Source organism: Oryzias latipes, chromosome 10 (genome assembly GCF_053564925.1).
Source record: "Oryzias latipes strain Hd-rR chromosome 10, Olatipes_Hd-rR_3.1".
NCBI classification, from domain to species: Eukaryota; Metazoa; Chordata; class Actinopteri; order Beloniformes; family Adrianichthyidae; genus Oryzias; species Oryzias latipes.
Genome location: NC_136246.1, coordinates 8,464,978 through 8,490,319, shown reverse-complemented (window position 1 = coordinate 8,490,319; position 25,342 = coordinate 8,464,978). Strand labels below are relative to the sequence as shown.

General features: G+C 40.6%; 2 protein-coding genes across 3 annotated transcripts; both read right to left on the bottom strand.

Annotated features, from left to right (window-relative positions):
- Positions 1-710: 710 nt before the first annotated feature.
- On the bottom strand, positions 711-3,543 carry LOC101164569 (transmembrane emp24 domain-containing protein 11). Its single transcript, XM_004073018.5, has 5 exons — positions 3,330-3,543; positions 2,973-3,064; positions 1,871-1,996; positions 1,620-1,766; positions 711-943 (listed from the first exon to the last, which is right to left on the bottom strand). The coding sequence occupies exons 1-5, from the start codon at positions 3,457-3,459 to the stop codon at positions 794-796; spliced, it is 645 nt and encodes a 214-aa protein (XP_004073066.1). The 5' UTR covers positions 3,460-3,543; the 3' UTR covers positions 711-793.
- A 3,743-nt stretch (positions 3,544-7,286) lies between these two features.
- spon2b (spondin 2b, extracellular matrix protein) lies at positions 7,287-20,652 on the bottom strand. Of its 2 annotated transcripts, none has more exons than XM_004073017.5 (6): positions 20,469-20,652; positions 18,466-18,735; positions 17,569-17,792; positions 13,666-13,857; positions 12,898-13,084; positions 7,287-8,117 (listed from the first exon to the last, which is right to left on the bottom strand). In XM_004073017.5, the coding sequence occupies exons 2-6, from the start codon at positions 18,698-18,700 to the stop codon at positions 7,939-7,941; spliced, it is 1,017 nt and encodes a 338-aa protein (XP_004073065.1). In that variant the 5' UTR covers positions 18,701-18,735; positions 20,469-20,652; the 3' UTR covers positions 7,287-7,938. The 2 variants fall into 2 exon arrangements, with proteins under 2 accessions (XP_004073065.1, XP_020562049.1); XM_020706390.3 differs by having other exon boundaries at positions 18,466-18,756; positions 20,469-20,584.
- Positions 20,653-25,342: the final 4,690 nt, after the last annotated feature.

Sequence of the window (25,342 nt, the reverse complement as noted above, 5' to 3'; positions counted from 1 at the left end):
GTGGAGCTGTGGTTGCGTCGTGATCTTTGTGCTGCTTGGGTTGGGCGCAGTGGCTGGCCTGCGATAAGGAGGCCCCGGCTGGGTGGAGAGCAGCTCCTGGGTCCTCTGGGTCCTGGCTCCATCTTTGGCCCGCGTCTCGGTCTCAGCACCCGATGGCCCAATGGCTGCCGCCGGGTACGGCGGAGCGTGCCTGTCCTGTGGCCTTGGGGCCCTGTCACCAGGGTCGCCTATGCTCCCAGGTGCCGGAGGGGCCTCCTCTGCACCTGCCCGGGTCGGTGGGCAAGGCCCCCCGCTCTGTGTCAGACTTTTTAGTCTTGGATGTTGCATTTGTCTTTCCAGCAGATCTAGTATAAATGTTAGGAAGCTTAAAATCATAACCTACTCAAATTAGATAGTTAGCACTTGTATCCCCTTAATTTCTCCCCCCTCTCTTTTTTCTTCCACCCCCCCCTTTCACACTTTTCCCCTATATATTTTAAACATCAAATGTAATAAATAAATAGAAAATAATAAACAACATAAGCAAAAAGGGGTTAACCAATTATACACCCTGGCTATCCAAAGATGCATAACCCCCTTATTGTAATAGTAAAACCTGTCCAACACAAAAGACCTTCAGCTCTCATCTGTTTGCTCAGTCGTGGGTCAGGACAAGTTTAAAAAAAAAAAAGACAGGTAAAACATCAAGCAGCTGTCATGGCAACCACAGCTCACAAGAGCAGCAACCTGCACGCCCAGGTCACACATTTTTATTTCATGGTACTGAATATACACGTGCAGAGCTGGTTGGTCGTCACACCAGCTTCTTGGCGATGAAAAAGTCTTTGAGCCGCTTCATCTGCCAGAAACCCACACAGAGCAGTAGTGAGGTCTGGACCACGGCCCACCACACCACTTTGCTGTTGGTGTCCTCACTGATCTGCCGGAACAGCTCCTCCTTTTCCTAAGTTATGCACAGTGTAAAAAAAACCAAAAAGGTTATTGAAATAAAGTCAGGCATTCAATAAAACAGCATTCCTAATGTTAGATATTAATGAAAACAGGTTAGAAAACATTTAATTGTTTGTTGATTGTGTGACTTCTTCATCCATGATCAGACTATGGTGGCCCTGAGGTGCAAATCACACCAACAACTCACTCAACGCTAAAACATACTAAATTTCAGGACAAATAAAAACGCAAAGCAATAATAACAAAACAACATTACATTTTTGAAATCAAAAGAAAACTCCAGACTGCAGTTCCAAAAGAATTAAACAAAATAATAATGAAACGTTTCAGAAAACAAAAGTAATTTCCAGAAATTAGAATTAAATATTAAAAAAGAAATACAAACCTGAAAGTGCAGGTACTATGGGACATCACTGATTGGAGGATGAAGGGATTTTTGACTCTTATTTATTTATTTTTTTAATTTGTCTTAAATTTCCACATGCTCATAAAAGTTTAGTACAGGTCATATCCAGTATTGCTGTTATCTGATCAGCATTTAAAATGAAGTGTTTGAAATGCAATATTTCATTTTCTTTTTTATTTGTCGTTGTGATCTTCATCATGATGATGAGGATTTGTAGTTCAGGGCCACCGTACCACCTTCTCTTGAAGTGAAGCTAACCTACCCTCTGGTACTCCTGCTGCCTGCTGATGTACGTCATCTGTTCCCTCATGTGCATGAGGCTCTCCTCGAGTACTTCTAAGTTGTCTTTGGTCATTTGAACACTGGGGTCAATGGAGTGCTCTCCCATCTGGACATCCAGATGCAGCTTCTATAAATACATGTGGAGATTTTTAGAAAACATTCAAATATTATCAGAGGGTGTAAAACAGGCGTTTTTTGAAGATATTATTCCTGTTTGTCTTTAAGTCTTACCATCTTTTCTGCCGCAAAAACAGAGAATCTGGTGGAGTTGGTTTGGAAACAGAGGTAGTGCTGACCCGACATGTGAGCTGTGAAGGTAAATTTCCCTAATTTTCCATAACGCTTGGACATCACAACCTAATGAGGAGGAAAGACAAAAAAAAACCGTATATTTCCACTTATTTTCTTTGATATTAGAATAATAGTTTACTTCATACGACCCACATTCACTAAAGAATGAATCCCAATCATTGACTGTATATGAGAACTGGATTGAGTGACCCCTCCCTTTTGGCGTCCCAAACAAGAAGTACTGCTTCCAAAAAATCCCACATACTTCTATAGAGAAATAAACTGTTATTCTATTGGTCAGAATAACCATCTTGCTCTGATACTTTTTTTTTTAACATGTTCTTGATAATCCTAATTTTTTCATGACATTTATTCTAATTATAAGTTAAACGGGCCAATCAGATGTCTCAACAAAAGTGGGTGGTCTCACATTGAAGGTTGATTGACAGATGCGCTTTCAGTGGTAGGGGTCTGAACTTTCAATAAGCTCACTTCTGATCAGAGAGACTGGTTGCCATAGAAACAAGAACTCAGACGGACTCGGCTACCCCGATTGGTACCCTGCATGCGCAAAAAACGTCTGCTTCCGCTAGAGTATTTGACAGCACTTGTCCATCAGAGTAGCTCTTGAGAAGAGAACAGTCATACTGCTTAAAATGTTAAAATAACTAAAACGTTTATTTTAATTTAGAAAAAACACATTTCTAAAAAGTTATGCATCAGGACTGCACAGTCCGTACTGCACATGTGCAAAGTTGGACGGCATTTTCACTAGCCAGCTGATAGGTACCATGAATGCGCAAAAGGTGTTCACTCCCCAAAGCATTTCACCGACATTGCAGCATCGATATTGCAAAAAAACGAAAAAAAGTGGTGACTGAACGGACTTCATTTCATTGAATCTGGAAGTAAACCATTTACTATAGATGACATCACACTCACCTAGTCCAGTTCTCATAATCAGACAATGATCCCAGCAGGAACTAAAGCTCGACATGTTTGTGTGATCTCTGGCAGAGCAGCTAGCAGAAGCCTGCAGTACCTTCTGGTTTTGGTCTTTGACTGTCACCGTGACGCCCAGGTGAGGGGAGTGGCTAGGCATGTTCGGGTTCCATGGCACCAACAAGAAGTGACCTAAAGGTGAGACGGGCACAAAGCCTTAGACGTTAGGCCAACAGCTTGGAGCATTCACAGAACACACCTATTGGATTGCGCATTACTGGGTCAAATGTGAAGAAAGCAGATTTAAAACAGATTTATAGTTTCATGTAATTGAATAAGCTTCACCTTAGTGTTGACTGATTAAAATCCTACAATATTACAGGATGGCTTCACCTGTAATCTCACTCTGCGCTCATGGTTGCAGATCGTCACGGAAACGATTGCTCCAGCAACTCACCCTTCACCAGTGTGTCTTCAGGGATCTCCTCGATGATGCATTTTTCTTCCTGCTCTCCGAGTTGAAAGTACATGGCCGCTGACAGCATCAGGTAGGACAGCAGCACAAAGCCGGTGGCCGGCAAAGCCATTTTACGAGGATCTCTGTGGGGTTAGAATGTGGCTGAAGGCTGGAGGACTGACGATGGCGTGACTGTGGGAAACTCCCAGGTGCTGCTTGTGTGACACGGCCGTGTGGTTGTTTTGTGATTGGTAGTTCCAAGAAGCCCAACACTTTTACCTAATGTCCAGCCTTTTTAAATGTTCTGTGACATTCAGCGAAGGAGTAAGGAATGTAAAACTTAGCATCTAAAGGGATCGTTTGAAATCCTTCAACATTGTTCTTTGTTGCTTGAGTTGTATGATTTAGTGTGTGTTTGTTGTCATATTTGGAGAGGGTCATTTAAAGTGTAAACATAGAGAGAACCCCTGGCATATTCAGCATCAGCTAAAACCAATACTCCCGTGTCTTTCTACACTCACACTGAGAGTGACAGAATGAAGCCACAGCGCCAGCTGAACCTGTCACTTCAGTGTCTGTCCGAATATTTGATTAAATATTACGATTAGGGCTGCACGATATGAGGAAAACTCGCAAAATGCGATATTAGAGATTAATATTGTGATAACAATATAATTTGCGGTATACAAACAAATGGCAAAATAACCAAAAACATCAATCCCATTTCATTGCAACAGTTTAAAAATGACACTCCAAATGACCGACATAGGTGAAAAACATCTAACATCATAGGCCTCCATCTGATTGGTCAACATCGTGAAGGCGTCCATCCAATTGGTCAAATCCATAAAGGGATTTATTTAATTCATTAAATGCCTCAAGCTACCATAAGATTGTTTTAACACATTTTAAGGTTTAGGATTTATTGCGATTAGTGCCGTCTTTTGCGATATGGACATTGCTGAGCTGGATATTGCGATAACGATAAATTTGCGGTATGTTGTGCTGGCCTAGTTACGATTATTTGCAGATGGTCTGATCCTTAAATCATCGGCCTATTAGGCTTATTACAATTTTAGTCTGAGGTCAGCCTAGAAGAGGAGGACATTTGATTTAGTGGTGGAAATACTTGGAAAAAGTCACCCACCAAAAAGTTTTTCTGTGCCACCCTTAGCTTTGATTACAGCTTGCTTTAATAATGTTGGTGTTTATTACGTAAAAGGACATGTTCTGTAAGCAAAACAAGGGCTGCTCTGTCCCGAATGGTTTACTGCACAAAAACCTAGTTCTGGACTCTGATGGATTTTTTCTTCTACGTTTAAAAATCACTAATTGCCTTTTTTCCTGCAAAGCAAAATAAAAATAAAGTGGGGGCAAAAACAGAGGCAGAATGAACACAATCCACGTCAGATTTTTTATGTCATCTGTTTTTTGCTTAAATGGTTTTTACATTTTTACATTCTGTGATTTAGCCAAAAACCTGAAAGGCATCTTTGTCCTTATTGATAATTAAATCACAACAAAGTTAAAGACCCACTCCAATGAAAATCACGTTTTTGGCGTTTCTAATATGTTTTTGTGGCATTTTTCTCATGATGAAGCACATAGATAAAGTAAATTAAGATTAAAATAGGTTTTCTAAGTATTTCTTTATTTAGATTGTGGTGAATTAGGAGCAAACGAAAAAATGTTATCAGTGTCAACAGTGAGGCTGTAAGCTAGCAGGAGAGTGTATAAAGGAAGGGATGATGGGAAATAAGAGCAGACCTACTCCACGCCAACAGTCTGGGACACAGCTCAGAAGTGAATTTCTATTGCAGTGTTTTGCAACCTTTTTTGAGCCAAAGCACACTTTATCCTTGACAAAAATGGCCACTTCTCCTTAATCCTCTTTCTTAAATATTTTATTTCTTCTTCTTAAATTAACATATAAAATAATCCAGATCTTATTAGAAAAGTGTTTCAGTTAGAAAGATGACTTGGACCAAACTCTGGGATGTTTGGCTGTTAATAAACACAAACCTTGAAGGAGAACTAAACTGTTGACCTCTGATTTCATCAAGAAGATTTAAAAACTGTTTGATGGTGGTTCGTTGTGGTTTCAAGACATTTAACAGGGACGACTCATTGTACACTCAGACGCTGTCACTTTAACCCAATGCATCATGGGAGATGTAGTGCATTAATTGCCACCGAGGGCAGACAGACTCTCTTCTCTGAGCTTCATGGTTTTGTTCACTTGTTCCACGGTCTGATACCGGATTCTGTGGAAAGCTACGCCACTAAAGATGAGCTTTAGCTGGTATTTTTGTTGGAACTGAGAGACTTTATGAGCAGAATCGAAACAAGGAAGTGAAGACTTTAACCTCTTCTGATTGGTCAGACTGATGACATGTGATTAAGCCTCCAAGAATGATTGGTGGAGACATTTAAAGAAGCTGGACTTTTCTGAAAACAGAGCTGAAGCTGCAGCTAAATCACAGTACCATCATTCTTATCAAAATGTCTTTAATATAATCAAATAAACACAAAGAAAAAAGTATTTTATGATCTTTAATATTCCTAACTACTCAGTGTTTTATCAGGGCCTGTTTGGATGAACACAGAGCTGATATCCTGGAGACGGAAAATGGTTTTAGATCAGTGAAAATGTAACAATTTCCCACGGTACACTAGAATGCTCTGGAGAAAACATGTCCTAAAAAAAAACCAACAGGTTTTTCGATTTGGACTAAAACGGCATAATCTTAATTAAAAGACCACTGGGAACGGTTTTTACAATAGATCAAAAGCTGACTGGAGCGGGACTCTGAGCCTTAGTCTACTGTTTCCCAACCCTGGTCCTGCGTGTTTTCCATGCTGCCCTGCACACCTGATTCCGCTCAAAATCAGGCTTTACAGAAGTCTGACGATGACGGTCACCAACAGCAGATGTGTTTGAGCAGGGGTTGGATAAAAAAAAATGCAGAACAGTCTTCCTCAAGGACCAGCGCATGGAAACCCAGGTGCATTTGGGGTATCTGCGGGCAAAAAATGGGCAAAATGATCCAGATCCTTGTCAGCTTGGTGAGCCGGTTAGTGAAAATGTTTATGAATGTTTTTTCTACATGAATGCTGTGGGTGACAGGTCGTAGCAGTAGCAGTCGTAAATAAGGGTGAAGTCGGTGACATGCAGGCGTGTTGTTGGGATGCTTCATTTTAAATTCCTCCAAATCCTGCACACTATGTAAGGGGCCCGTTAGTGCTGTACAAGTGATAAGTGCATGTGCGGAGTGTAGTTGGTGTGGGCATCTATGGGCACTTATCACCTACACACCCTGTGCGTGCAGCACCAGATTAGTAAGGAGCCATCGCTTGTACCTTACTGATGACCACAGTGTGGTGGAAGGGCGCCATAAGACAGCATTACCCGTACGTCATGAAGGCGTGTATCTTACATTATCCTTACAGATACTGTAAGGATTGCTGGTTTAGCTTCCATGACTTCTCTTATTCCTTGTGCTATCCTATGGGGTCCAGATGACCCAGTCCTTACATTGACGTGTTCTCCCTACCATGACAAAGGTGGATAAAGGTGGAAAGATTTCATGTAATCCATGGACACCAGTGAAGATCACAAATCATTGAAGAAAAAAGGTTCAGAACACTGTGTAGTGGGTCTAGATGACCCAACTCCCAATGTTAAAGTACCTAGGATAGCACAAGGGTTACGGTCAGCGTAGAAACCTCAAGGGAACTGCAAGACACACCTGCGTGTTTCTTAAGATCCGGCTGCACTTCTTTATGACCTCCTACGAGTTCATGCAATTAAGGCTTAACATCGGTCCAAAACAGACACTTGAATTCTGATTTCTAGCTACAAAAAAGAAAAAACACGATAAATTCAAATTATGTAAGGTTGTCTGTAAAACAGATTAATCAGTCTGAAATCCAAAAATCACCAATGTCCCAAATTAGTTTCAGATATTTACACTTTATTGAGGCTATACAAACATTTTACATAAATATATATTTAGGTTAAAGTATTTGTGCTTTTAAAAAAGAAGACTTTTGTTTTACAAATGCGTCCTAATATTATACAGGAATACATATTATTTTCAGATTTCACTGACTGTACACAACAGGCAAAATCCTGTCAATAAATACTTGTGTTGAACGGAAATCAACCACTATTTTTTTTTTTATAAAAACTCAGTGGGTCAGCTGTCTGTTTGTGCTGATTCTACCTTTATTATACTCATTCATCATTATTTGAAGTCACATCATTCAAAATATTAGTGTGGCCATTCAGAATTGACCAGTCAAATCGTAACCACCTTATGTTTTGAGTTCAGGTTTATTTTTCTGCATAATCTGCTACACTGTCTGGGCTGGTCTGCTACAAAACATCCCCATCTATTTGTGGAACTTAGAAATGACATTTTCTCCATGTTTGACAGAGAAAATCAGTGTCTTACTTAATTCTACAGACAGGGGGCGTCTCACACGGATGTCTCGCGGACCTTTTGGTGTTTTTAGACTTTCGCCCCTTCCTTCTTTCCCTGGACTTCCTGTCGTTCTTCTTTCTCCTTTTCTTCCTCTCCTTCTTCTCCCGCCTGTCCTGGCTTAGTCATAAACAGTTGTCTGGGATGCACTTTCTCTCCTCCTCCAGCAGGGGGCAGGCGACGCCATTATTGGCAGGGTGCATAATGACGTAGCGGGTGCGGTGTTGCACTCCAGACTCTCCACATTTGCCCTTGCACAAGCCCCACGGAGACCACACCGACACCTCGCAGTCCAGAGGGGTATCTATGGGAACAGGAGGGGAGGATTCAGGTGCTCTGTCCTTCTGCCAAACTGTTCGCCTCAGCCGCTGTTGACACACTGCTTCTCATTTTCGGAAGTGAAGACTTTGCAAGTTAAAGTTGGAGAAAATGACTGTGCTTCAAGTAGAATTTGCCTCTAAACCAGGCCTATAAAGCAATGAATGGGACTTACAGTAAATACTGGCATTCAACAAAGATTCTTATAAAAGCTCCTTATAAAAACCTCCAGCTTCTCGTTATGAATTCTTGGCACTTTCTGCACGCTTGGAGTTACTTTTTATTTCACTTCATCTATTTATTGAGTACATTTCTGCTGACTGGTTGCTTCTTGGCAGTATAAGCCTGCCTCACTGTAAACAATAGCTTTGAGCTAAATGTTACCTCCACTGTTACAGATGGAAAACAACTCAACTTTATCTCCTATATCGGTTCATTTAAAATGCACTTTCACTACTTTTTTGTCTCCCATTGTCGCCACTTCTGCTGTTGACAACAGAACTGTAAACTGATATGTACTCATCTTTACATTGCAGTTGTGGTTAAAAGGTGATAATGATGTTAAAGGCTGCACTGACGGAGGTTTTAGACATGCAGATCATCTCCATTCCTTACTTTTTATTGGCACAGCAAAAAAATTCAGTATTAAATGTCAATTTCACAGCTAATTGCTAAAGATTTACATCGGTGTTGACTTTATAGCTCAGTGTGTGTGTGTGTGTGTGTGTGTGGCGGGGGGGGGGTGGTGGTGGGGGGGTGGGGGGGGGGTTGGTTTGAAGAGAGGATTTATGGGAAAATGGAAAGATAAACATTGGAAGGGCAGGGTGGAGGGTTTGGAACTGGTCAGGAAACCCCAACAGATTTGTGTTGTTTTTTAACGGGTCGTCATGGCAACAGCACTGAATTTAAGGACTCATGTTGACTTTTTCCAAACTTTAAAAAAAAAACTGCTTTTTTTTCATTTTGTGTTGTTTGTTGTTAGTTAAGCAAAAACATAATTCTGTTTCTTCTACTCTGATAGTTTCAATCAGTTTCTTTCCTGTCTAGAAGCTGAGATTCAGTAACTCAACTCAAAGTCCTCTTACACGTACCTAACGGTGACCTACTTGGTGTCCGAATCTGAATTTGCTTCCTTTGATTCCATCACCGTTTTCCTCCACAGTTTCTCCACTTCTTCCATCTTTTAAATTCGGTCAGGTTGGTTCGCCTGAAGCCAGATGTGTCCTTGGCGTTTTCTTCCAGCTTCTCTGGTTTCTTCTAGCAGTAATTATGGCCCGCAGCAGTCATAGACTGCAAGGACCATATTGTAACTGGTACGAGGGTCGAACACTCAAAAAGTCCAAAACGTCAAAAAAACGCGTCAAAACGCCAAAAAATGGGGTCAAAAGTCGCCCAAAGCACACAACGAGACGACAATTGTGTAACGCAACAAAAATACACACACACACGCACAACACCAACGCAAAAACGTAAAAATTGTAGTCGCAAAAATGACGACAAAAACCCCAAAAAGCCCCCAAAAGCCCTCAAAAGACGGGTTTAAAGCCAAAAAGACATGCCCAGCCTATAGTAAAAGACAGGCCGCATTGAAATACATAGGCCACCTGACTGCAAAAACTTCTATATTGTTTTTCGAATGTTTTTTTATTATTATTATTATTATTATTGTTTCTAACGGCGTCTTTGAGCTCAAATTTGACCCCCGCCACATACCCGAAAACTCACCAAAATTGGCACACATCTGGGATAAATTGAAAATGAATTTTCGGCAAAGAAAACGTCAACCCCCCCACGACGATGACATCACGGCGAGCGTTCTCGTAAAAAAAATGAATGGGCCGAAAATCGCTTATGGGGCCAAAAAAAAATATTTTGGAATACAGTTACGAACCCAAAACACGCGTGTTGGAGATATCCCAAAGAAGTTATGAAATCATTATGGGATGGCCACACGACCTACGGCTTGGCGGCCATTTTGTGGCGAACTCAGAGAAATGGCGATTTTCGTGTTTTTTGACAATATGGGAAAACTACCCTTTTGTTCAAGCGATTTTCACGAAATTTCATACACATGCCACAAACACGATTCTACAACTACCAAAGAAGTTTTGTTGACCTTTGACCTTGGGAAGGGGCGGCCATCTTGAATTTTCATAAAAAAGCACCTTTAGTAACGTATACAAACGAAAACTCGTCCTAGGGATTTTTATCGATCTTTTTGAAACTTCTCAGGCATCAATGGCAAGCTACTGTGGACAAAATGTTGGAATTAGAAGTTGTAGAATTTGAAACGCGTGCGCGTGGCGAATTCGCAACCGTCGCCATTTTAGCTAGCTCGCACATATTTTATCGGAATAGCCTGAAACTGAAATATGCGATACCCTGGCCCACACTGAACAAAACGATGTCACATACGACAAAATCGATAAAGGAATGTGGCCGTGGTAAACAAAAAACCGTCGCAAAAAAAAGTGCTGACTCGGCAAAAAAAAAAAATTTCGGATTTTATTTTTAAGAATCGGCTAACGAAACCCAGATAACTTTGTCGGGTATATCCAAAGAAAGTTTTGAAATCATTACGTGATGGCCACACGACCTACGGTTTGGCGGCCATTTTGTGCCAAAATCTGCCATTTTGAGTTTTTCGCGTTTTTACACGATATGGAAAAATGAACTTTTTTTCGAGCGATTTTCACGAAATTTGACTCGCATGTCCCTAGCGTAAGTCTACAATCATCTTTGGAGTTTCGTCGACCTTTGACCTCGGGAAAAGGCGGCCATCTTGAATTTTCTATAAAAAACACCTTAACCACCAGATTCAAACGTAAACTTGTCGTTGGAATTTTCTTCGATCGTCTCAAAACTTTTTGGGCATCAATGGCAAGCTACTGTGTAAAAAATGTTGGAATTAGAAGTTGTAGATTTTGAACGGCGTGCGCGTGGCAAGCTAGCAAAGTGGCGCACTGTTATAACTCCCATGCATTTCAATACAATACAGTGAAAATTGAATGCATGCATTAATGCCTGAAACTGAATACATTGAAAAACACTGGATATGGACATATAAGGAATGTGGGCGTGGTTAGCATAAAACCACTGTTGCTAAGGACGACAAAAAGTTTACTTCTACCGATTTGTCCGAAACTGACGTCAATCTGTTCGTCCTCCCGAGGGGACCAAAACATAAAATGGTTGCTATGGAGATAAAATCAACAGAAAAGCCGCCATTTTGGAAAAAGTGGGCTTTTTAGCAACTTATGACATATAACTCTCACCAATGGAGGAATGTGTTTTTCTGAGTCAGTTGATGATGCTGATCGCTATGCTAGCACTTTTAGCCACATTAGCATAGCTAGCATAGTTAGCATTTTAGGTAATGTGTTTTTCTGAGTCAGTTGATGATGCTGATCGCTATGCTAGCAATTTTAGCTATGTTAGCATAGCTAGCATAGTTAGCATAATTAGCATTTTAAGTAATGTGTTTTTCTGAGTCAGTTGATGATGCTGATCGCTATGCTAGCACTTTTAGCTATATTAGCATAACTAGCATAGCATAATTAGCATTTTAGGTAATGTTTTTTTCTGAGTAAGTTGAAGATGCTGATCGCAATGGTAGCACTTTTAGCCACATTAGCATAGCTAGCATAGTTAGCATAGTTAGCATTGTAGGTAATGTGTTTTTCTGAGAGAGTTGATTATGCTAATCGCTATGCTAGGACTTTTAGTCACATTAGCATAGTTAGCATAGTTAGCATTATTAGCAAATCCAGCCTTGACTAGCTTTTAATTTGTGGGCGGTGAGGGCGGTGAGGGCGGAGAGGGCCGCGGTGTTGCGTAGAATTGGGCGTGGAAGGCGGGTTGCGTCTGCGGGCCATACAACGCCGCTTGCGGCTTTAATTGAGTTTGTGTGTGGTCTATAATGTTTCCCAAATGCTCGTCCTCATTTTGTAGAACCTGCAGGCTCCTGTCTTTTTCTTACGCTCTTGTTTTAATGTTTAGAAAATCATGTGGATGCACTGATCACTGCCCATTGTTTGTGTTTTGGACATTGAGTGTACATGAGAACTGGACTAGGTGTGACGTCATCCATAGAAAATTGCTTATTCCCGGCTTCAACCATATGTAACCAATTCAGTCGGATTCATAGGTTCTCTGGGAAACACTCTAGCCAATCAGGAGTAAGCTTGTTTGAAGTCCACACCCCTACCACTGCAAACAGGCTACACAAAATCTGTCCATCAAATGTTTTGAACGTTTGATGTGAGACCACATACTTTTACTAAGGTATTTGATTTGTCATTTTATAACTTCAATAACTCACAGTAAAGAATTTTTTAAAATAAAAATTGGATTATCAAGAACTTTAAAAAATGTATCAGAATAAGAAGAGTTATTCTGACGAATAGAATGACTGAAAAACAGCTGTTTTATTTCTGTATAAAGGTCTGTGGGATTTCAGCTTTTTGGAACCAGTGGGCACTTCCTGTTTGGAGTGTGAGGGGGAGGAGTCACTCAGTCCAGTTCTCATATACAGTCAATGATTTTGAAATGTGTTTCAAATCACTTTTTAAGTTATTTCTGCCACTCCACACACTGTTGCTGAGTACTTCCTGTGTTTGTTGCTTTAAACTGAACTGATTTACCTTTTGAAACAAATGTGAATGCATCTTTTAATTAGCAAAGTATAAAACGTTTTTGGCATTTTAAAGCATAACTTTTTATTTCTTTAATTATCTAGGTGAGCTAATATTGTTCGTCAGACTTACTTATGAGCGTCTCTTCGATCTCATTTCCTGTCGGCAGGAGGTTGGACTGCGTGGGCTCCATCGGCAGGCTGATGATCTGATTGGTTTTCTTTATTTTGGTCAGCTTGACCTTGGCAATGGGGGGTAGGTGCTTCAGACGGGGGTAGAAGAAGGAGTTGGCGGGGTGACTGGGATAGGAGGAGGTGATCTATGGATAAGCAAAAATGAACAAAAGCACACTCAGAGACATCTTGATTTCCTATTGAATCGTGTTGAGATTCTTTGTGCTAAAATGACTGAGGAAGATGCCACAGTAAGGGAAAACCTGTAATGTTTTAGTGTAGCATTTTGACTTTAAATTATTTATCCAGACTGTTGGTGGCTTTCAGATGTTATTAAAGGAAAGCAGTCCCCAGACTCCACTGTCCCGCATGTTTTCCTGCACAAACATACTAGTTTAATGACTTTTAATGACTTATCCGGCCTCTGCACCATTTCATGTTGACCTGCATCAGGTGTGTTAGCAGGGTTTCGTGGAAATGATGCAGAACATTGGACCCTCGGGACCTAGTTGTGGATCGCAGCTTTAAACCACTTTCTAAACACGTTTTGCTTTTGTACTTCAGAGGTAGAACACCTCAACTTCTGCTCTAGGATTTTCCTGATGGTTAAACTCTAAAAGGAAGACAGATTATTTCAGAGTTCGATCATGTGTTTGAAAGATGTCAAAGTTGTGTATGACCTTTTGTGTTTTTGTTGTTTGAGTCTTGGCTGCTGTGCTTTGCTCACCTGTGTGATCCTGTCCTGAGGGATGGTTTCAAAGTTTGGAGAGGAGAAGGTGAATCCGCTGTCAGTTCCTGCGTCATATGGGAAAAGCTCCAGTGTCACGCTCTCCTTCCACTTGTCGCCATTGCACAGGTTAATACTGTCCACGCCCACAAACCAGTCTGGACTTGGAATGATGCGCACCATGAATGACATCTGCAGATGGAGGAAGCATAAAATAGGGATGGGGGTGGGCGATGGAGAGTAGAAGAAGAAAACAGGTGGAAAAATGGAGATTAAAAAAGAGAAGAAACACAGAATGGGGAAAGAGTTATGGTATTCCACATGTTTGGTTTATTCACAGCTAAAGCTTTGAGTCACACAGGAGAAGTTTATTTATGTTTAGAATTGATATTTGCCAAGAAAGCTACAAGCTGCTCTAGTTTATTTTGTGCTTGTTCCCTGATGGATTGAGTTTTCCCACAGTTTTATATTAATCCTTGTAAATAAAGTGATAATAAGTGGCAAATAAAGGGAATTAGGTTTCCCTTTAAGTAAGAATGATTGGGCGGAACAAGATAAACATCAGTATTCAGTTGAGCAACCAGGTGTGACATAGTAACAATAATGGGAAATTGTTCTTAAAGTGCATGAAAGTTGTTAGAGAAATGACTTGTGAAAGTTTTAAGAAAACGTGAAATAGCGTAAAAAGTTTAATTGGTTTGAAAGCTAACTTAATTTAGCAACTTTTCCGCTAAGATGGCAACAGTTCTACACACATAAAAGGTGGAAAATGAGGATCTGGTGGAAAATCTGTCACTTTTTCACTGCGGTGTGTGTCTGCCTAAGAAATGATGTTAACAGTACAGTTAAAGTGAGAGGTATTTCCTTTTAAAACATAAACATAGTCCGCATGTACCAGAAGAAGGAGTTTGATTAATGTTATGGAAGAGTTCTGGAGAGTATCACGAGTCTGAAGATGGAAGTTGATGGTGTGATGGTAAATGTTAGTGGTTACGCTAGGGTTGGGCGATGTCCCTTAAATTGGCCGTTGACGATGTTTGCTGTCAACCATCGGGATGGACGATGACATCGTCGGGGGGGTATTTTTACATTTTTCGTTCTTATATAACTGCTATTCGTTTTTTTGCTTTTTTCATTTTATTTCCCAACTAGTGACTAATCCACGATGATCCAGTATAAACTGAGGGAAGTGACTTTAACAAAAAAAGTTACAAACAAAATAGAAAAGGAGTAGTCCGCTCCCGCACTTCACTAGTGAAGTGGACCGGCGGAGCGCGGACTTACAGCTTTGTGTTTGAGGGGAAGGGGGGGGGGTGCTTTGTTACATGAGCGGTATGTGGGAGATTTAAGACTGCGATCCGTCCCGCAGCTCTAGGGATACAAGCAACCGAACTCAGAACCGGGTCTAAAAGTGTGTGTCTGAGCACAGCTCGAATCGTCAGCACACACAGCGGTTTGAGCTTCAAAGCAGAAATGTCGCTCAGTCCTTAGAAAACATTCAAACAATCACATGGATTTGTGTTTCCAGTCGTGTCCCGACTAAATAAAGGCTGATGTTATTCTTACATGTTTACGTGCAGCCAGCAAGCAGCACCACCCAAAGCTAATGTTGTTAGCCCGTGTTAGCATACTGCTAATCCTGGCTTCGTTCAGAAAAAGCACTGACCACACGGATTAAAATTAAAATGATGAGCGAACAGGCGCTTCATAATAACCGTAAAGGCCCGTACACACCGGGACGAATATTCGCCAGGCGTTATTCGCCAGCGTTTTTCGCCACGTTTTTGTGTTCACACCCAGGCGATTTTCGCTGACGATGAGCCGAGCGAACATGCAATTTCATTCCCTGACATTAGATGGCGCTTAATGTAAACAGAAATACTCCTGAACACAAGGTGGCGCTGCGCAACTTTAGGCTTCTTAAAGTCGCTTTTCACTCAGAAGAAGAGAGCAAGTATTTACACGCTTGTCAGAATCATACAAAGAAAACATGAATATTTCAAGCACCAGTAGCTCCAACTGGTGCTTGGTTCGGGGATATTTTAGAATGTCCGTCATTATTTCTTCGCTGCTGTGTAGACGCTACACGGCGTCCATCTTCTTCGCTGGTATGTGTGCTCAGAAAGGTAGTTTTGTGTTTGAGCGCCCCCAAGTTGTGTTTTACTGTAACTTCAGAAGCTCCAGACACGTGTGCAAAAGCGCCATTCTCATTGGTCGAATAGATTTCGACGCGACGCGTCGAAAAAAAAAAACGAACCCGAGGCGTTTTTTTTTTTTGACGCTCTGACGCGTGGCGTTTTTTCGCGTCGGTGTGCACACTCTCATTGGGGCCCTTTGTTTAGTCACGAGGCGTTAAAAGTCGGCGAAAATCGCCGGCGAAATTCGTCCCGGTGTGAACAGGCCTTAACATTATTAAAAGCACGTTTAGAAGATCATCTCGTATTTTACCGAGCTGACATGTCAATGTATATAGCCGCTCGGCGCTGTTTAACATTGTTTTGTATTGAATTGTTACATTCAATAAAGTTTGAAAAAAAAAAGCAGCTCGGCGGAATTTATATCCTTCCGGTTTTCAAACCCTACTGCGCATGTGCGAATGATTTATTCCGACGGAAAGTGTGACCTTAGTGAACGTTTTTATATTCTGAAAACATTTTTTCTGGGCCCATGTACACGGTTGGATTCTAATCCGACCGTTGATCCCATCAAGATATTTTGTAAATGTAACCGCGGCTTATGGTGTCGACGCGCAACGTGGCGGGGGCGTGGCATCACGATGGTGGTCTCTCCATCGGGATGTCAGTCACCCATCACGATGGACGATGATATCGTCCATCGGCACAACCCTAGGTTACGCCTCCTAGTTAGGATGTGATCTAGAGAAGAAGTAGACATTGTGGAGGTAGATGGATAAAGAGATGCAGTGGTGTCAAAATCCAGGCCTCAAGGACCGGCCTTCTGCTGGTTTTCCAGAAACCTGCCATATCTGTTGTTGATCACCTGGATCAGGTGTGTTTAGCTAATAAGGAGCTTCAATGGCAGGATGGTTGGAACACATTTGGGACACCGGCCCTCGAAGCCTGGATTGTGACACCCGCGCCTTAGAGGGAAGAGACTGGCGATGTGGACAGACTTCGTGGACATATAGGGCTGGATTCTTGTCGTCCTCCCTCTGTAGCTTGCTACTCTTTTGTGTGTATGTTCTGGTTTTAAAATTAATGACTGTATGGGCCAAAACTAACACAGTGCTAACACAAAACCTTTAAGATGGGTTGGAGCCTGCAATAACATCAAGAGAAGATCCAATTTCACTTTCTTCTTTAGGGACCTGGAAAAGGCTTACCCAGACCACTGAATAGTATTGATCCAGTCCTATTTGTTAAAAACATTTAATAACTTGGTTTAACCAATCTTAACCCATCTCATAATTGCTTTATATTAGTCAGTAGTTGTTGTAAAATCCCATTTCCACAAAGCACTGTGCATGTTGTTAAAGGAATTCGTTTTATAATAGTAGTAGAGTTTTTGCCTTGAATTGGATTTAAAGAAGGAATGTCTATTGAAATTTGATTTGGGTGTGTCATATCTGGATCAATCGCTGACATGACCATTACCTGTTTAACTGCATCCATTGGTCTGTTGTGTTAATCATAAAAATCTGTTTTGTACATACTAAACAAGTTTTTGATTGTCTGTTGTTTTGTTGTTCCGGTTTGTCTGTAAATTTTCTGCTACTTTTTCTTTGATTAACAGCAACAGTTTGACAGTACCAGATGAAAATGAAACTTTTAGCAATGAAAGCCCTGTGACTTCTAGAATGTCTATAGTACTGCCATTGGAAAGGTCTTCCTGTACTCAGTGGCCTGACCTACACTGAAAGGAGCCAGTTGTTGAGAGACTTACTAGGGAGTGTCTGGCAAAGACCTCAAACTCGGTGTCCATCTGGCCCGTGCCTCCCACCACAGCAGGAGCAGAGAGGATCCCGTAAACGCTCTGGATGCGTTCGCCGGCCGTCTCAACTTCCTTCATGAGTGTCCACGCCTCGCTTTTTTCCGCAAACTCCCTCACTCCGTTGCTGGCAAACTCATTACGTTGCCACATGTGGTAGTCCAAGCTGTGGGTGACTCCTAAACCAGAGGCAGGAGGAAGAGCGATGACCGAAGTGATTGATGTTGCAGGTGTTGGTCTACAATATTCACTTAATCTACTGTGTAAATGAAGCAGATACAAACTTGGAACAACAGAGCATAGTAAATCATGTCATTATTCAAAAAAACGTCAACTCAAAATGTGGAAGCAGATCTCAAGAACGACTCATAACCAGATATGAGCATATAACCAGCCTTGCTGTTGTAGAATAAAGTGTACACTAATTTTACCACTCAGTAATAGCTTGTTGAAATCTGCAAGCAAATGTTTAATGTAGCTCTCCAAAGGTCCCATCAAACCACATCCATCACATAGAGGTCTGGGCTTTGACTGGACCATCAGAGCAGTTTTTAAGTTGATTTGTTGTTTCTGGGACAGTCATCCTGTTGCATAACCTTGTCTTTGAGGAAACTTCAGCTGCTGGACAGATGGTACCATATTTAACTTTTGCATTATTTTTTCTGAAATGTCTTTGTGTACTGCATTTTAAGTTGAAATGTAATTTGCTGAATCCAGCTGTCCGAATCTACCAATCTGCATATCAAATGATCCCATTCTAATTTTTAGAATTAAAAGGATACCAAATTTTATATTCATACTGTAAACTCAAATAAAGGTAAAACACGAAACATCCTTGCTTGGCTCACTCACCGATAAGGTTTGACCACTGTGCAGGTGGACGGTACACTGGATACTGCTTGGGGAAAGCTGCCCGTGTCCATTTTCCTGAAAACGTCAGGCTGTATTGAGCTGGTTCGGAGGCCGTGCACATGGGGAGGTCAGTTGGCACAGGCACCGAATGAACACCCTGACTCAGGCCTATCATCAGGACCAACAAGTGACAGAGGGCCCCAGAGAGGAAGAGAGCAGTCATAGCAGTTTCCATGGTGGGTGCAGATCTGGGTGGGATGCAAGAAAGACCTGGAAGAGTTGCAGAAAGCACTAAGAAAAAGATAATGATAGGAATCAGTTTTTTTCTCTGGATGAAATGCATGTGAAGGTGCTGACTCAACACATGTTCCTGTGTCTGATGGTGAGTATCATGAGAGCCAAAATGCTTATAAGTTCTGAAAAGGCAAACATCCTGCCTATATCAAATAATGAACATTTCTTAATTAACCTGCAGTTCATCTGCAAGGTTTTTTGGAGTTTACTTTATCCCTTTTGTTTGCCTATCGTGTTATTCATCCTACCTATATTATCATTAACCTTATCCTTCAACCTTGTCCAGGGATGTTGACAACAGTCCCTGAAACCACTTACATAAAAATAGCAGGCCCTTTAGAAATAAGTCAAAAATTATTTTCCTATTGGCAGATTTTCTTAAAATGAACAAAAAAATTTGCTATGGCGAAAGAAAAATGGTTTAACCAAGGATTCTTTTTTTTTAAACATCTAAAACTATAGAAAAATTTTAAAACTAAGACATGTTTTCTCAAAATAAGATATTTCTATTGAAAAACATTCCAGATAAATTTTTTTTCTTCCAAGACAATTAATGAGACATTTTTTCTCGAAACAAATCAAGTCTTTTTACTTTCCTAAGATTCAGTTTTTGCTGTGTACAGAAACTCCAAACATCTTGGAGATCATCTTATAGACTTTATCATTGACATGCTGGTCTAGGATTGTCTTTTATAGTCTCCTGATATAACTTTCTGTGATCCATGTAGCACACATCACATCTCCAAACAGTCAAATGACAAATGGTCACTTTGAAGACAAGCTTATTGGAATTGGAGTTTTTTTTCTAGTGATACCACATTTTTTTCTGCTATGTTTTATTGGTGGCTTTTTTATTTTCAGAATTGTGCTGGAGAACATTTCAAAGCAACATCTGACTTAAATTTGTTTTCCTTTCATTTTTGTACTGTTGTCTGTTCAAGTTGATTCAGTGACCCATGTGGGGTTTCTTTCATTAAAAGAGAAATAACAACATTTGTATTTATGTGTAAATATGTACTAACCCTACAAACAATGACAATTTTGCTGGAGTTATTTCCTGGTTACCCTCGGTAACCAAAGTAACAGACTTAATAGGCGTCTTCCTCACTGCAGAAGCAGCTGCTGACTAATCAGTGCTTGTGAGTCTGAGTGGTATTGTCCGTGGTATTGTCCATGAACTGAGGGTTTGGCACAAACTCAATTCACAGCAGGAAGACAGCTTTTTACATTTTTTGGGTGATTTTTTTTGTGTTGCAAAAAGTAATGGAAACCCTGTATGAGAAAAGTCACCGAGGTCTCTATGCACCATTAACACTGGAGTATAGTGAGACTTTCTACACATCATATCAGTAACACTAACTGATCTCAGCTCTTAGTCTGATAACCTTTCTTGCAGCCCAATTTGGCCAAAAAAACAAAATTGCCTTTCGTGTTAGCTTTGGATTTTGCTTGTTTAATTGACTTGTTACACAGACTTGCTTTTGATGCTTTGATATTCAGCGCTACACCTTTCATGCCTACACCTCAGTCACCTACAGGATTACTGCATCAAAAATAAGTTAGTACTTTGCATAGAAAACTGGTTTTATGTTTGAGTTGTCGTGTTTGCAGTCCGCATGCTTGTTTCATCACATGCAACAGCTCCTCAGATGACTCACTGCATGTTTCTGGTGAAGCAGGGTGATGGTGTAGTGTCAGAAGTTACTCACTGATTTCGTCTGGGGTCCCAGCAGAATAGAGGTTTGCTGCAGATGGAGTGAAGAGGAGGGCTAAAGGGGAAGAAAGAGGGATAGGAGAGGAGTGGATGTGGCTGTCAGAGACGAGTGACTGCAAGGCTTCAAGTCTTCTCTCATCCTTTTATATCCTTTTTGGAGGTTCAACCCCTCTTTCCCTTTCTTCTTCTTCTTCATTTGCCATTTCTCTCCTCCCTCCTTCTACCACCTTAACTCCACTTCGCTCTTCAATTTTCTCCACACTTGTCCATCCTCTCTGCTTGCCAGAGACTTCCCTGCCTCCTCCACGCTCCCTGACTTTGACTCCCTTCCCTCGATCCTTTTCTCTTTTGCTCTAGAGATCCAGATGTTCACCACAAAGTGCTGTGGAGCTTTGTGTAATGTCATTCTCCACACCTAATAAAGATTATCATGTCTCTAATTATCTTTGTCTCGTGGTTATTCTTGTGAGGATCTTTGTCTTGCATTGGGTTTGACTCTATTCGCCTTCTGTTTCTGGTCACCTGTCACCATCTCTGTCATCTCCTTTAATGATTCCAGTGGGTTTAAATCAATTTTGTCACTCTTGTCACTTTGGTTTCTCCCACAGTGCTATGTTTAGATTAGTTCTTTGTTATTTTTAACATTGGTTTGAGTTTGTTTGAAAAAAGTAATTTAATTTCCATCATTTTATCAATGATCTCATAAGCCCTGGTTTTTTGGTTCCTTCAGACCAAACGCTGTTGCGTGCGGTTTATTTTTGATCCATAACTTATTCGTTTTTGTTCTTACCTGGCTTTCTAAATTAAAGAGTAAGGCCAAATCCAGATTCATTCCCTACCATAACATCATTTTTCTACCCCTACATTTACTACCACTCAATGACGTCAACAATAACCGCTGGTCATCTTTGTTAGCGCAAAAGCTGCCAGTGCTCGGAAAATACATTACACCGGTTGTTTAACTTTAAAAAGTTGTGCAAAAAAAAGTTATTACTTACTTATTTAAACTTTTGTACTTAAGACCACACCCACATGAAGACATGTGTTTCTCCTCACCCCACCAGCAGAGGGATACCCAGCCCCAAGTCACTACAGCTCCTCCTAAAAAAAAAAAAACAAGTTCAGACACCTCGAAAGCTCCAAATGCCCCTACAATTGGAGCAATAGGGCGGAGCCGGAGGGGCAGGGGATGAATTTGGATTTGGCCTAACTGAATTTGATAAAAGATATATTTTTACTTCTTCTTTACTTTTTACTTCTTAACGTCCCACTCCAATCTGATCTTTTGATGCATTTCGAAAGTGGTCCCAGTGGTCTTTTAGTCATAATTTTAATCAGTCTTTTAATTATGATTATGCCATTTGTAGCCAAAATTTTAAAAAAAAAAGGAAAAAAACTGTCATTTTCTAGAACATAGTTTTTCCAGAGTGGCAATAGTTGATTAGAAATTCCCCACAGAGTTGTGGATGAGACCGTTGGTATGGGATACCCCTGCCGCCCACCCCGTTGCAAAGCAGAGGGAGCAGCTTGTGGCCCGTCAAGCGTTATTTTTGTAAAAAAAATAAGCTGCTGATTCATTCCCTTCCTTAATATCCTTTATGAAGGTTTTCCGTCATTAAAAAAATGCAACAGCATGTTAAAAACAGCAAAGTTGGGTCTTTGAAGCGATTGAAACTGTCACCAGTATACAGCCATTCTCTGCCAACAACATAGCAGAGAAACAGTTTGGTTTTGTTTTTTTTACTTCTGTTCTGACATTTCAAACAGGGGTGAAGGACGCTTTTCTCATATCGATGTGCTTAAATAGGTTGAAAGTTTGTGCTTTCATGCGATGCTCCATTTATTAAACGTAGGAGTGACAAACCCACACACTCACGTGCAAACACACAAATATGCAAGCACAGGCTGAATGAGCCCACATCCAATGATTTCCATATGCTCACGTTTTGTACAAAAACAAAACACCTACACATAGACAGACCACATGCTCTCACTTTCCAGGTTCAGCTGTTTGAGCTGCAGAGTTTAGTCTACTTTGAGACCTTTAAAAGAGGAAACTTAACTCATTCCCACCTTCATCACTCATGCAGGCATAATTGTGGTACATTGGGTTTGTACTCATCCAGGGTACTAAATCACAGTTTCTGAAATCTAGGTTTATGGAACAAGCAGAAGGGCTGTTTTAGGTAATGTAACACGTTCATATATGTAGAAATGCAGGGCCAAACTTCACATTTCACCATTTAAATAGTTTTATAGACCTTTGGGTCATTTTATATCTTGCGTCATCTTTCACTGCTGAACTTTTATTTCAGTAAAACATTGAATCCAGACAGGAAGTTTTGATCTATCTTAATAGAAAAATGTGACTTAGTATGGGTGAAATTAGACTCCTTTTTTCTTTCTTACATTCTTTATTTTTTATGTGAATGGAGCTCAATGTAAAAAAACTCACCTTACTTTCACCTTACAATTTTACATACAATATTCAGTAAAATGAACTTTGTATTTTTAATTATCTGAATTTCTGCTAACCAACAATCACAAAAACAATACTTAAAATGATAAATTATTCTGAAAGTACTGCATGATAATAGAAACTGTGAAAAGACAAAATAATTGATATTAAAATAAACTAGAGATTTAGCTGGAAATACAGAAATTACAACAAATAAAGACTTGTATCTTTTACAACAACCAATATCAAATTTATATTTATTACTTGTGCAAATATGATTGAAATGTTGAATATATAATGCTAAACAGTTGAAAGGAGGAACCGTATATTGTAGCATATAAAGTAAATTATGATCTTTGCGCAATTTAGACTCCAGAATATACGGCATTGCTCATCAGCAAGCCCACTTCAATCCTGGATGACTTTTTTTCTCCTACTTTCCTTTTCCAAAAGTAATTAAAGTTCTCTTAGAGATGAAACAAGAGGAGACATTTGACCGTGTGACCTTGGATTATTTGATCGAGGGGTGACTTTCAAAAGAAGCATTGTTTGTCAACAGTGTTTTGAAAAAGTCCTAATTATTTTAATGGGTTCTGATTCGGGGATTCTAATAGGAGTTTAATAAGTTGACAGCAAATGTGTATTTCTTGTTTATTTCTTGCTAAGCACTCTGAATTGCTTCTGTGCATGAAAAAGGTGCTATACAAATAAAACGGCCTTGCCTTTTACCTACTCCAGGTTTACTACTTATCCTTAGCTGCACCCAAAAGCCTCCCCAACGTCTCATATCAGCAAAGAGTCTGACACAGGTTTGGTCATTTAATGAGGCATAAACATTCATTGCTGAGAAACATCATCCAACAGCCTTTACAACCTGGAATTGATTTTTCTGCCAAACGCCATCATTAAACTTTCTACCAGAAACCATGTAGACCATTGATTTAAAGGGCTGGGTGAATGTCAAAATTGGAAAGGTCATTTTAAGACCACCATATTTCAGCCCAATGGGTTGGACAGCCTGTAAACATAGTAACAGTGTAAGCTGTTGTGAAGTTGCTGGCCAGGGTCTCTATGGTGAAAGGATGTGAGGTCATTGTTTTGACTTGGCCATCATGAAAGACAGTCTCAGAATTTTTTAATGCGCTTTTGTAAATACTGATAAACACAAGTGTTCACATGGACTTAAATGCATGCAGGAACATGTGCACAGAACTGCACACGTGCATGAAATGTGCATGCAAAGCTGTACTGTAAACAACAACAACCAGGTCACACCAGCTTTTCATTAGAAATCAGTCCACCTCTCCACTCTTTTCCTTCTCCCCTTCCATAAACATTTAACAATGGTGCATTCCCCGTACCACATGTGGACACCAAATCTCACAGCATAGCCATTTTACATTGTACTTTTAAATACAGCACCAAAAAATGTTTAAATGTACCAGATACTTCAAGGCAGAAGGACTCAAGAAAAAGACGACCGTGGGGCGCACTGGATTATGGGGCGCAGTTTCAATTATCAGTGATTTTCGGTATTTAACACGTACAATAGGTGCACCGGGTTTTAAGGCACAGACACGTTAAAACATACCGGTGAAACGTGTGCTAGGGCAGTTCATTAAAAATCAGTCACACAAAAAAAAAAATCCCTCATAATGTTCAACGGACTGTCCCTCCCTTGCGCAGGAGGATGCAGGGTTTTTCCCCCATAAGCCCTTGAAGTTTGAACACAGGACTTGCAGAAAAAGTTTTTAAAAAAGTGCGGTGATTCAATTCAATTCCATTTTATCTGTATAGCCCAAATTCACAACAGTCGTCTCAATGGGCTTCGTACAGGTAGTTCTAAAGGCCCGTACACACCGGGACGAATATTCGCTAGCCGTTATTCGCCAGCGTTTTTCAACACGTTTTTTGTGTTCACACCCAGGCGATTTTCGCTGATGATTAGCCGAGCGAACATCCAGTTTCATTCCCTGACATTAGATGGCGCTTAATGTAAACAGAAATACCCCCTGTACACAAAGTGGCGCTGCGCAACTTTACGCTTCTTAAACTCGCTTTTCATTCAGAAGAAGAGAGCAAGTATTTACGCGCTTGTCAGAATCATACAAAGAAAACATGAATGTTTCAAGCACCAGTAGCTCCAGCTCCAGTTCCAGCGATGAAGAAATTATTGTTCTGTTGAATGATGAAAGATGCCGGAAAAGACATCGATTTTGGGTACATCCCATAGTTACGAGAAGACAACAACATGGGGAGTTTTATCGACTGGTACAAGAGCTGAAAATGTATCATGAGCGTTTTCGGGGATATTTTAGAATGTCCGTCAGTGAGTGCATCTTCTTCGTCTTATTTCTTCGCGGCAGTGTAGACGCTACATGGCGTATATCTTCTTCGCCGTGACGTATGTG

What these genes read in the sequence shown, in the direction of transcription:
- spon2b (XM_020706390.3), bottom strand. An exon ending in TCTTTGCCAGACACTCCCTA is followed by an intron (nt 13,858 to 17,568) that starts GTAAGTCTCTCA and finishes CTCCATCTGCAG; the next exon opens with ATGTCATTCATGGTGCGCAT. An exon ending in GATCGAAGAGACGCTCATAA is followed by an intron (nt 8,118 to 12,897) that starts GTAAGTCTGACG and finishes CTGTTCCCATAG; the next exon opens with ATACCCCTCTGGACTGCGAG.
- LOC101164569 (XM_004073018.5), bottom strand. Translation starts at nt 3,459, where the DNA reads ATGGCTTTGCCGGCCACCGGCTTTGTGCTGCTGTCCTACCTGATGCTG. An exon ending in TTTTTGCGGCAGAAAAGATG is followed by an intron (nt 1,767 to 1,870) that starts GTAAGACTTAAA and finishes ATGTATTTATAG; the next exon opens with AAGCTGCATCTGGATGTCCA. An exon ending in GGCAGCAGGAGTACCAGAGG is followed by an intron (nt 944 to 1,619) that starts GTAGGTTAGCTT and finishes TGCATAACTTAG; the next exon opens with GAAAAGGAGGAGCTGTTCCG.